This window comes from Eschrichtius robustus, chromosome 6 (genome assembly GCF_028021215.1).
Source record: "Eschrichtius robustus isolate mEscRob2 chromosome 6, mEscRob2.pri, whole genome shotgun sequence".
NCBI classification, from domain to species: domain Eukaryota; kingdom Metazoa; phylum Chordata; class Mammalia; order Artiodactyla; family Eschrichtiidae; genus Eschrichtius; species Eschrichtius robustus.
The window spans coordinates 20,322,034-20,334,931 of record NC_090829.1 but is presented as its reverse complement, the minus strand read 5'-3'; the positions used below and the strand labels follow the sequence as shown (position 1 = coordinate 20,334,931).

Sequence of the window (12,898 nt, the reverse complement as noted above, 5' to 3'; positions counted from 1 at the left end):
AAGTTCTCACTAAGCAACAAGCTTCAATATAGTGTGCTCCTGCTTTGACACAGACATGCCCTGGTGCTTGGGTGCACAGAGGAGTATTAGGGGTGGATTCCAAGAGTCTAGAAGACTAAGAGTTGGTCAGGACATATGTAGCTGAGGACAACCTAGGGAGAGGGATGATAGGTTTAAGGTAGGAGGCAGGAGAGAGTATGGGAAATGCTGGCAAGTATCAGCAGTTCAGCAAGGCCGGATTAAGGATAGTATGTGTGGGAATGTTGAATGACAGATCTAGAAAGTAAGGAAGGCAGGGGCCCATGAATTCAGTCTTGTAATTCATTTTAGGTATGACTACTTCATCAAGAAATTCTTAAATCTGCCATAGTGGTTTTGCCTCTAATACCCGAGAAGTTTAGAATTTGAATCTGGGGAGTTGATGCTGTTGGGTAGTGAGGTGCAATACGTCTCCTTGAAAAGGTTGCTGCTCTGGGCTCCAGAGGCTCAGGAAGTCTCATCATTTCCAGTTGTCTGGTAAGGGTGAGGTCTCAGAGTTTTTGTTTTTATAGTTTCGTGCTCCTGTATTACTATGGATATTCATCAGGTGATTTGGCTTCAGTTGTGAGAATCTTGCCAAAAATCTATGCTGAAGAAACCAGGGGAGTATACAGGTTTATCTTGATTGTAATTCTGTGACAGTTGGCTGATGTTTCATAAACTCATCTCAGTTTTAAGTGCTAACTTTAGTTTGTCCTGTCAGCTTTTGTTGACAACTCCTAACTCATGTGTAATACTTGGTGTTCAGGAGATGGCTTTCCCCTGTTTGTCTTTGCATGGTGGTATTTGAAGGTAATCAAAGCATGGTCTTTAAAATTTGATGTAGCATGTTTTCATTCCTCAAATGTTTCTTGAATGCCTAATACTTGGAAAGTTGAGAAGCTCCTCCACTGAAGACAGTCTCTAAAGGCTGTTCTGCAGTGATTTGCCTAAAGCCTTTCTAGGATCAGCGACAGTTAATGACATCTGTAGTAACTTTGTGTAGTTTTGTTCTTGTCTGTGAAAGTTTATCAGTTTAGAATTTCTACGTATAATGATTTCTCTGTACACTTTGGTGAGAGACAGTATTTTAAGAAGCATGGCACAAGACCTCAAGGAGCTTACAGTCAACGTAATGTGGTTTATTATGGTTAAATGTCTCAGACTCTTTTTATGGTGCTTTAGTAGTTACTATGTAGAGTGTGGTGTTGGGCTCACCCTGTAGAGTTAGACCCAACTTCAAATCCGAGGACTGCTGTTTTTTATCCATGAGATCTCAGATTTTCTAAGTCTCAGGTGCTTCTTGAGGAGTAGTAGTATTACCACAGGGTAGTAGTAAGGATAAAATATAGTAATGCATGTAAGACTTTAGTAGAATGCTGACACATAGTAAGTACTTACCTTTAGGTGTTATAAATTCAATTATCCTGTGAGCTTTTTTTTTTTTCCTTTTTTTTAATTGTTGGAGTAGGGATAATAGTGTTTGGTCTTAAGTTCATTAAACAATTACAGATGGCTACTATCTGCTAATCACTTTTGGGGAAACAAAAGTAGTTGAATATATGTGGTTCACAGCTCAAAAGAACTAACAGTTTTTGAATTAAAAAAATTAATAAGTAGCAACAAACATTGGGCTTATTATATTCCAGGCATTCTTTACTCAGTGTTAATAAGTATGCTATGAGGTAGTTACTGTTGTTTTCACCATTTCACAGATAAAGGAATTTAAGTAGGAAGAAGACATGTGATTTGCCCAAGATCTCTCTGCTAGCGGAGTGATGGAGCCAGGTTTTACAACTAAGCTGTTAGACTCTGAGAACACAATCTTTAATCGTTGTTCTGTTCTGCCTACAGAAACAAGGCTTGTTTATGACAGTGTCAGTGTGGTGGATCTAGGCTATGGGGTGTAAGAGTTAGGAGGAGGAATCAGTAACGGCCAGGATGTTCAGTAAAGGGAGAAAGCTGTCATTTAGCAGAACTTGCAATGTGTCAGGCTCTCACATATTAGCTCCTTCATTTGTCACAGTGTTCCCAGGAGGAGCATTTTATTATGAATCTCTTTTTTAGTTAATGGAGGCTCAGGAAGTTTAAGTGACTTACCAAAATTCACATAGCTGGTAAATGGTATAGATGGGACTTTTTTTTTAATCTTTTTTTAAAAAATTTATTTATTTTAGTTATTTATTTTTGGCTGCGTTGGATCTTTGTTGCAGTGCGTGGGCTTCTCATTGCAGTGGCTTCTCTTGTTGCGGAGCATGGGCTCTAGGCGCGTGGGCTTCTGTAGTTGTGGCACATGGGCTTCAGTAGTTGTGGCTCACGGGCTCAGTAGTTGTGGCTCACAGGCTGTAGAGTGCAGGCTCGGTAGTTGTGGCACGTGGGCTTACTTGCTCCGTGGCATGTGGGATCTTCCTGGACCAGGGCTCAAACCTGTGTCCCCTGCATTGGCAGGCATATTCTTAACCGCTGCGCCACCAGGAATATCCTTAGATGGGATTTAACAAAACCTTTTTTACGAAAATAGCAACCATATACAAAAGCAGAGGAGTAATACAGTGTACTCCTCATCACCCAGCTTCAGTAAATACCAACATTTTGCCTCTCATTTCATCTATTTCTGTCACTTTTAAAAACAGTTTTATTGAGGGATAATTGACTTAAAGTAAACTGCACATATTTAAAGTGTATAATTTGATATATTTTGACGTATGTACACACCCCTGAAACCATCCATCATCACCATAATCAAGGTAAATAAACATATCCACCACTCCCAAGAGTTTCCTTGTGTCCCTTTGTAATCCCTCCTTCTTACCTCTTCCTGCTTCCCTGCCCTCTCCCACACAAGGCAACCACTGATCTGTCACTATACACGAGTTTACGTTTTCTAGACTTTTATATAAATGGAGTCATACAGTATGTACTCTTTTTGTCAGGCTTCTTTCACTCAGCATAATTATTTTGAGATTCATCCACATTGTTGAATGTGTCTGTAGTGGATTTTTGTTTGTTTGTTTTTGCTTTTTTGAGTGTATTCCATTGTATGAGTGTACCACTTTTTAAAAAATTCATTCACTTGTTGATGGACATTTGAATTTTTCCCAATTTTTGGCTACTATAAATAAAGCTGCTATGAACAATTATGTACAAGTTTTTACATGGATATATGCCTTCATTTCATTTGGGTATATAGTTAGAAGTGGGATGACTTGATCATATGGTAAGTGTATGTTAAGAAACTGCCAGACTGTTTTCCAAAGTAGCTCTATTGTTTAACATTCCCACCAGCAGTGTATGAGAGTTCCATTTCCTCTTCTTCCTTGTCTACACTTGGTATGGTTGGTCTTTTTAATTTTAGCCATGTAAGAGGTGTGTAGTGGTGTCTTACTGTTGTTTTAATTTATATGACTAATGATATTGAGCCCTTTTGTCATCCATCTGTCTCCTTTGATAGCCTCTGTTCAAATCTTTTGCCAATTTAAAAAAACTGAGCTGTTTTTCTTTTTTTTTTAAAACAAATTTAGGAATTCAGGATGTTCTTTTTTTTTTAATTTTTATTTATTTATTTATTTTCGGCTGTGTTGCATCTTCATTGCTGCGCGTGGGCTTTTCTCTAGTTGCAGCAAGCGGGGGCTACTCTTTGTTGCGGTGCGCAGGCTTCTCATTGCGGTGGCTTCTCGTTGCGGAGCACGGGCTCTAGGCACGTGGGCTTTAGTAGTTGCGGCACGCAGCCTCAGTAGTTGTGGCGCACGGGCTTAGTTGCTCCACGGCATGTGGGATCTTCCCGGACCAGGGCTTGAACCCGTGTCCCCTGCATTGGCAGGCCGACTCTTGGCCACTGCGCCACCAGGGAAGCCCTGAGCTGTTTTCTTATTATTGTATGTTGAGAGTTCTTTATGTATTCTGGATACAAGTTCTTTATATGATTTGTAAGCATTTTCTCCTGTCTGTGGCTTGTCTTTTTATATTATGGGCAGTGTCTTCCTTAAGAGCAGAAGTTTTTAGTTTTGGTGATGTTCATTTTATCAATTTTTTATTTTATGAATTGTGCTTATGGTGTTGTATCTAAGAATTCTTTGCCTAATCCAAGATCACAAGATTTTCTCCTGTGTTTTCTTCTAGAGGATTTACAGTTTTAGTGTTTACATTTAGGCCTACAATCCATTTTGAGTTTATAATTTTTGACGTGAGATATGGATTGAGCTTCATTTTCTTAGCATATGGATGTCTACTAATTCCAACACCATTTGTTGAAAAGACTTTCTTTTTTCTCATCGAATTACCTTTACATCTTTGTTGAAATCAGCTGCCCATTCACATTTTAAAAAATGGAATAATTTAAAGCAAATGCCAAGCATAGTGTCATTTTATCCCTATATATACTTCATTATGTGCCTCTGACTGATAAAGACTGGTTTTTAGAAACATAACATTCCATTATTATACTTCACAAAATGAACAGTTTCCTTAAAATTATCTGATATTTAATCCATATTTAACTTTCCCAGGTTGTTTCAAATCAGTCTCCGAAGTTGACCAATAAAGGGTTTTTCTCTATCATTATTGTCTCATATTTGTATATATTTGATGTGTTTCAATTCATGGATGTCATTATTGTTTTTGATGCCCCAAAATGCTTCAAGTTGGCGCCTGTCTCTTTTGACACGATACTTGAATGTTTTGAATAAATGGGATTTGAACCTTGTTTTGTTTTTTTGTTTTTTTTAACTTCAGTGCCCATGTTCTTCCCAGGATTATCGTTGTGCTTTCTTGACTGAAGCCCTTAAGGAATAGATGAGACTTAAATGGCCCAGTTGAAGGGTGCATTTGTTGGAATAGTGGTTTGGTACGGGCAGTGTCAGCATATCTGTGAACATAGGTCTAGCAGCAGGAGGCAAAAGGCACTTGTGGCACAAGAGCCTAGATTGTGCAGTAGTCAGAGAAGCAAAGAGAAACAGGCCAGAGTCATAGCGTAAAGGGCCTTGCCAGCTGGTTTGGGGGATTTGGTCTTTTTAATACTTTGGTGGTGGGTCATGGGACTAAGTTCATGACATTTTGTTTCTCTCGTGAGCTTGATAGAAAATTATTTTTGAAGGAAGGCCCTCTTGATTGCCATTTTTCTTGGAGTTTGCCAAGAAAAATTTGGTTGAAGAAGCGGATATCAATTCTCTAAGTAAAGTCTGGAGAGAATCCCCTGTTGAGTGGTTGTTAACTGGATTTCTCAGGAGCCTGTACTTCTTAAACCTTTCATCTTTCACATGTCATATACTTATTATGTTGAATTTGAATCAGTATGGTATATATACATAATTTATGTAGTGATAACCAAAAATATTTTTAAGTTACAGTGGCTTACTCTTGCTTAACTTAATTGGCCTCCTGTTACATTGTTGGCTATATTGAAATCCAAGGACTAATTATGGATTGGTGAGCTTTATCATGTTTTAGTATAAAATTTGGCTAATTAATTCACTAAGTTTTACTTACTGATTTCTAGAGCCCCATGGTTATGAATGTGCTTCCGCTTCATAATGCCTCCTGCTATGGCAGACATCCTTGACATCTGGGCAGTGGATTCACAGATAGCATCTGATGGCTCCATACCCGTGGATTTCCTTTTGCCCACTGGGATTTATATCCAGTTGGAGGTACCTCGGGAAGCTACCATTTCCTATATTAAACAGGTATGTTATCAGGCTGAATTTCTATAAGCATAGCTTACTTACTATATCACTTAGGGGAAAGTGTTCCTCCATTTTAGAATGTTATTAATGTAAATCATATGGTAAATTTGAGAGAAGTTTATAAGTCATTACATTTTAAAGATTTTGATCCATACTGTGTCTTGGATCTTGTTTATTGGCTATATAAAACATTCTCATTCTCACTCCCACTCACTTTTAATTTTTTTTTTTTCACTTTTAATTTTTTAAAAAATCCACATGTGATACCTGAATGAAGACAAATTAGCTTATGTTAGCTAGTTTGAAAGGTTTGTTCAGGTTATCAAAAGGAATTTGACATTGTTCTAGAAAGTTTTATTTTGAGGTAAGATCTTTGTACTAATTGTCTTTGAGCTTATCACGTTTGTTTTTCCTCAAGTGATTTTTCGTTGGTTGTCTCTTCTCTCCTTTTCCTTCCCATTCTAATCCCCATTTTCTGTCCCCATCCCCACTATTTTTCATGGTCACTCTGGGGGAAAAAAAGGTTTTCTGCTGTTCAGTAGATTTTTTTCCCCCAGTAATGAATGCTGTGTCCTCATTTGAAAGCAAATTCTTTCACATAACAAGGCTTGCATGTTTTGTTGGATGATTTTTTTCAAGCGAATTGGTGAGTACTATTGATTTGTGAAGATTATGACTTATAAGTAAAATTATTTTCCTAAACTTTCTCTTTAATGTTTTTCAAATAGTTGAACCCAATATGGAAATTGGGGTTTATGATATATTTAAGAAAAAGTATTTATGACAAACCTTTTTAAAGCGCTTGACTTTGGACAGCCTTTTAACTCTTTTCCAAGCTTCTTCATCAGGGAGACATAAGAATTCTAGAACTGCATAATCCCTTAAGTGAAAAGGATCACTTTTTAATTGTTTTGGGCACCCTACAGGGGCAGATAGTGCACTTATTTTTATAGTCACAAGTGACAGGTATGGATGCCTGTGGCTATAGCTGAAGCTGAATTAAACATTGAAACCTTGCTCCTTTAAAAAAAACTTATTGTTGTAAAATAAGTATAACATAAAATTTACCGTAAGAGTCATTTTTAGGCACACAGTTTCTTGGTATTAAGTATGTTCACAGTGTTGCCCAATCCGTCACCACTATCCATTTCCAGCACTTTTCATCATCCTAAACACAGACTCTGTACTTAGTAAATCATAAACTTCCCCTCTCCTAGTCCCTGGTAATCTCTGTTCTAGTTTCTGTCTATATGAATTTGTTTATTCGAGCTACCTCATGTAAGTGGAATCACACCGTAGTCAACCTTTTGTGTCTGGTTTTCTCAATTAGCATAATATTTTAAAAGTTCATTCATGTTGTTACAGGTATCTAAATTTCATTCCTTTTTAAGACTGAATATTATTCCATTGTATGAATATACCACATTTTGTTTATTCATTCATCTTTTGATAGACATTTTGGTTATAATCATCTTTTGTCTTTTGTGAATAATGCTGCTGTGAACATTGGTGCACAAGTATCTGTATGAATCCCTGCTCTCCATATGTTGGATCATATGGTAATTCTGTTTTAACTTTTCAAGAAACTGCTAAACTTTTTTTTTTTACAATGACTGTACCATTTTACTTTCCCACCAGCAATGCAAAAGGGTTCCAGTTTCTCAAAATGCTAGCCAACACTTGTTTTCCTTTTTTTTTTTTTTTAGGTAATAACCATTCTTATGACTGTGAAGTGGTACCTCATTTTAGTTTTTATTTGCATTTCCCTAACTGCTAATGATTTCAAGCATCTTTTCATGTTCTTATGGACCATTTGTAGAATTGTCTGTTCAAGACCATTGCCTATTTTTTAATTCAATTGTTTTCTGTTGTTGAGTCATGGGAGTTCCTTAATGTATTCTGGATGGTAATCTCTTATCAAACATATAATTTGAGAATAATTTCTCCTATTCTGTGAGTTGCCTTTTCACTTTCATAATAGTGTCCTTTGATACAGAAAAGTTTCTAATTTTGATGAAGTCCAGTTTACCTATTTTTGGTTATTTTTTTTTGCCTAGCATCAATTTCTCTTGTTTGTTTTATATAACTGAATCTGAGGATTGGCCACGATTTTTATCCCTCAGCTGTTGGCTTTTGTCCTGGTTGCAGTTAAAATATGTAATCCACCTTGTGTTTGTGTGATGACCTTTTATATGATCTCATCCAGGAGACTTCAGGGGAGATCATGAGAAATTGATTCTGCTCATCCTGACAGGACAGTGCTAGTTAATGGAGATAACTCTGGTGAATAGAAAAGAATTCAGGACAAAGATAATGTAAATTTTGTATGGAGGTGATAGATGATACATACTTTAAATGTTCTTTTTTTTAATTAGAAATTATTTATGTTCACAGAATGCTAAATATGGAAGTCTTCAGTGATTCTTATTCTTCATAGATGTTCACGTTTAATACTTTTGTTTATATAAATGCATTTTTTTGCATTATACCATTATATTACTTTACAAAAATGGGTTAAATACCTTTCATATTCTCTTACAATTTGCTATTTTTAAAAGAAACCAACCTTAATATATCTCGTATAGCTTTCCATGTTACCGTGTTTTTCTGTTTAATTTTCACAGTTCTGTAATATTCCGTAATTCACTTAACTGATCCCTTATTGCTAAGCATTTTGCTTGTCCTCAGTTTTTGAGTTTTCCAAAGAGTGCTGCAGTGAGCATCCTTGTAGATATATCTTTGTACACTTGAGCAAGTATTTCCATTTCAGAAGATGTCTTATTACTTTTTCCTGCAGATGTTATGGAAACAAGTTCATAATTACCCAATGTTTAACCTCCTTATGGAAATTGACTCCTATATGTTTGCATGTGTGAATCAAACTGCTGTATATGAGGAGCTTGAAGATGAAACAAGAAGACTCTGTGACGTCAGACCTTTTCTTCCAGTTCTCAAATTAGTGACAAGAAGTTGTGACCCAGGGGAAAAATTAGACTCAAAAATTGGAGTCCTTATAGGAAGAGGTAATTTTAAAAATTCTTATTATGAATTTTTAACATGTTTGTTGCTATCTGTATAAACATGTAGTCAGTATGATCTGAGACGTTGCTTTGCAAGGTGTGGTCCATGGACCAATGCTGGTCTGTACATTGTTACCAGTCTGAGATAAAGTAAGTACAGAAATCAAGAATAAACTTCTCTAGCGATGTGATATTGCCACAACATCCAAGGGTGTGTGTATTTTTTATCTTTTTCTTTTCCAGTGACTTATTTTTTTTTAATTTATTTTATTGAAGTATAGTTGATTTACAATGTTGTGTTAATTTCTGCTGTATAAAGAAGTGATTCAATTATGCATAAATATACATTCTTTTCCATTATGGTTTATCACAGGATATTGTATATAGTTCCCTGCACTATACAGTAGGACTTGTTGTTTGTCCATTCTATATATAATACTTTGCATCTGCTAATCCCAAACTCCCAATCCATCCATCCCCCTCCCCTCCCCCTTGAAAACCACAAGTCTGTTCTGTATGTCTGTGAGTCTGTTTCTGTTTTGTAGATAAGTTTATTTGTGTCATATTTTAGATTCCACATATAAGTGATATCATATGGTGTTTGTCTTTCTCTTTGTGACTTACTTCACTTAGTATGATAATCTCTTGGTCCATCCATGTTGCTGCAAATGGCATTATTACATTTTTTTTATGGCTGAGTAGTATTCCACTGTGTATATATACCACATTTTCTTTATCCATTCATCTGTCGACGGACATTTAGGCTGTTTCCACGTCTTGGCTATTGTGAATAGTGCAGCTATGAACATAGGGGTGCATGTATCTTTTTGAATTATAGTTTTGTTTGGATATATGCCCAGGAGTGGGATTGCTGTATCATGTGGCAACTCTATATTTAGTGTTCTGAGGAACCTCCATATATTGTTTTTCACAGTGGCTGAACCAAGTTACATTCCCACCAACAGTGTAGGAGGGTTCCCTTTTCTCCACACCCTCTCCAGCATTTATTTGGAGACTTTTTAATGATGGCCATTCTGACCAGTGTGAGGTGATATTTCATTGTAGTTTTGATTGGCATTTCTCTAATAGCGATGTTGAGCATCTTTTCATGTGCTTGTTGGCAATCTGTATGTCTAGTGAATTATTTTTATTTTATAAAAGTATTGGTTTTTTGCAAATTTGAAATTAAAAAGTTGTTCCTTTGCCTCAGGTACTTTGAGAAGCCCTTTTTTAGAGATGCATCCTCAGTTTCTTGTGAACTACCCCTGTAGTATGAATGTAATTTATGCACAACTCTCTATGCTAACCGAGACTTTAAGCTGATTGATGTTTCCATAAATTTTACTCCATAAGTAAAATTATCTTTTTTTAAAAATTATTAATTAATTAATTTATTTATTTTTGGCTGTGTTGGGTCTTCCTTGCGCGCGGGCTTTCTCTAGTTGCGGCGAGCGGGGGCTACTCTTCGTTGAGGTGCGTGGGCTTCTCATTGCAGTGGCTTCTCTTGTTGGGAGCGTGGGCTCTAGAGCGCAGGCTCAGTAGCTGTGGCGCACGGGCTTAGTTGCTCCGCGGCATGTGGGATCTTCCCGGACCAGGGCTCGAACCCATGTCCCCTGCATTGGCAGGCGGATTCTTAACCACTGTGCCACCAGGGAAGCCCTAAAATTATCTTTTAAGTAGAAGTTACTTTTATAGCAAGTCAAGCTATATCATGCCCACATTATTCTTTGCATATTAATTTCAGGGAGAATTGTAACACAATAAACACGGAGCAGTCTCTCTTGCTATAGTAATCTTAGATGTCTAAAGGGCCAATGGTATCCTGCCTTAAGACAAGGTATTAACTTGAATTGCATACTGCAGGGGGTTACTGAGGAGGAAGCTTTGAAGTTTAAGTACAAAACCAAAAAATCTGTAGAGTGTTGGATCTGGATTGGCTACCTGTATTGATCACATTCACTCTTACAGGATAATATAGTACCATCCCCTTTAAGATAGTAAGTACCTTTAAGATACTATTCTTTGATCTTGACCTATAGTTAATTCAGGCTAGCTAATGATTACACAGTGGGACTAAACTCTTCCCTTTGAGTACTTAGAACAGCAGCTTGTTTATTTACTGAATGACACCCTGGTATTTAAAAATGTTTGATTATTTCAGATGATAGCTAGTTTGCTTTGGCAATGACTTTTCCCCCCATTAAATAGGCTTGTAATTGTATACCATACAGATTTTTCACAAATGTATTAATAGCTTCAATAGAAAGCATTCCTTTCTATTTTTTAGAGCTCCAAAGATTTTTTTTAAACTTTTAATTATTCTCCATTAGTAAAAATTTTTCCTTTGAATTAAATAGTGTATGTAAAAGTAGAAAGAATAAAAAAATCACTTATAGTCTTATCCAAGACAAGAATATCCACTGATAATATTTTGATATAGTTCTTTTTAAGCAGTTTTGTGTGCGTGTTTGTGAAAATATTGTTTTTCTGTATTTTTCTGCTGATATTTAGGGAAGCTGAAATATTTGACAATTCAAAAGGTTAGCATCACAGAGAGAGTTAACTTTTATGAGAATATAGGTGTCTTTTTGAGATTTACCATCTTTTCAAAACTTAGATCACTGTGCTCTCTTTGGGTCTTGATCTCCAAAGCATATGGAATCATTAGCCACCATTATCTGTATCTAAGCTTGTCAGATTTACCAAATAAAAATACAGTAGATCCATGGGATACTCTTAATGCCAAAAAGTCATTCACTATTTATCTAAAATTCAAATAGAATGGACATACGGTGTTTTTTTTTTTTTGTTTTTTTGTTTTTTTTAATTTGACAACTCTAACTTTACCCTACTAACAGCACAGAGATCTAATGTATATTGAAATTGAATTTCTCTTTCTATAAACAATGTACCATATTTCGTATTTCATTTAGTGTATAAAGCTTATTGTACAAAAAATTTTTTATGCAATGTGCCCTGCAATTTGAATGACTAAGAAAATGCCACAAGTGTTTTTATTGCATTGAATTAAACAGTTGATAAGCTCTTAAAATTTATAAATTGTACTTTAGATCCTCAGCAGTTTAGGAAAGCTGGCCTTATGATCATATACACAAATTCAAATGTTAACATTCATTTAGGAAGTTGAGTAAGTCTGTTTTGATGTTTTAGAATGAAATTTTACTTTAAATACCTAACAAGTCGTTTTTTTGCAGTTGCTGATTTGTATGTGATGACTACAACCGGGACTTTGTGAGGTCATGCCTCCTGGGAAAACAATGAACAATTATTTCAGTTTAACTTCAGGAACAAGTTTGCTGCCTCCTCCTCCCCAACGAAAACAATAGAACCTTTACAGACATAACTGCCCTGACGGGTCTAAAAATACCTTTTCCTGAAAGATGATATGCCTAATTATTTCATTTTCTGTTTATCCTCAATAATTATTTATAGAGCTACTGTTGAGGTTCTGATTATTCTCTGTAGTGAAGGTAGTTGTTACTCCTGCATTAATTTCTCCAAATACCCAGTAGTAAATCTTGATGAGAGGATTTTGTCAGCATCCTGAAAAAAGTATTTGAACACTTCCTTTTTCTCCTCACCTATCTAAAGCTGTGGCATACCTTAAAGTGAAGGAAATACATAGTCTGTAGGATTTTAACAGTATCTTTAATATGAAGAAATTATTCATTCAGTACTTTTTTAATATCAAAAATTTATATTTGACTGTAAACTATACAGTACTCTTATCTTAAAATTTAAGCTTTGCTATCAAATTTTCATACCACAAGACATATAGGCAATTAACTAGGCTTAAAATTAAATTCCTTAGCCTAACTTTTTATTTTTGGCAAAGTTTCTATTTTTAAGAGATGTTTATAGTAGTTCCCCAATTCAGGCTTCATCCGTTTCTTCCTTTTTCTTTCTTTCTTTCTTTTTTCTTTCTTCCTTCCTTCCTTCCTTTCTTTCTTTGTTTTAATTTATATTGGAGTATAGTTGATTTACAATGTTGTATTAGTTTCAGGTGTACAGCAGAGTGAATCAGTTATGCATACACATATATCCACTCTTTTTTTTTTTTTTAGATTCTTTTCCCATATAGGCCATTTCTGAGTATTGAGTAGAGTTCCCTGTGCTATACAGCAGGTTCTTATTAGTTATCTATTTTATATATAGTAG

General features: G+C 35.7%; 1 protein-coding gene across 3 annotated transcripts in view; it reads left to right on the top strand.

The window, feature by feature from the left end:
* Positions 1-12,898, top strand: part of PIK3CB (phosphatidylinositol-4,5-bisphosphate 3-kinase catalytic subunit beta) — a 195,865-nt gene that overhangs the window by 83,579 nt on the left and 99,388 nt on the right. For all 3 annotated transcript variants that reach the window (XM_068545993.1, XM_068545994.1, XM_068545995.1), the window contains 2 exons: positions 5,513-5,699; positions 8,497-8,722. In XM_068545993.1, the coding sequence (XP_068402094.1) occupies positions 5,529-5,699; positions 8,497-8,722 (397 nt within the window). In that variant the 5' untranslated portion in view covers positions 5,513-5,528. The remainder of the gene's footprint in view (positions 1-5,512; positions 5,700-8,496; positions 8,723-12,898) is intronic.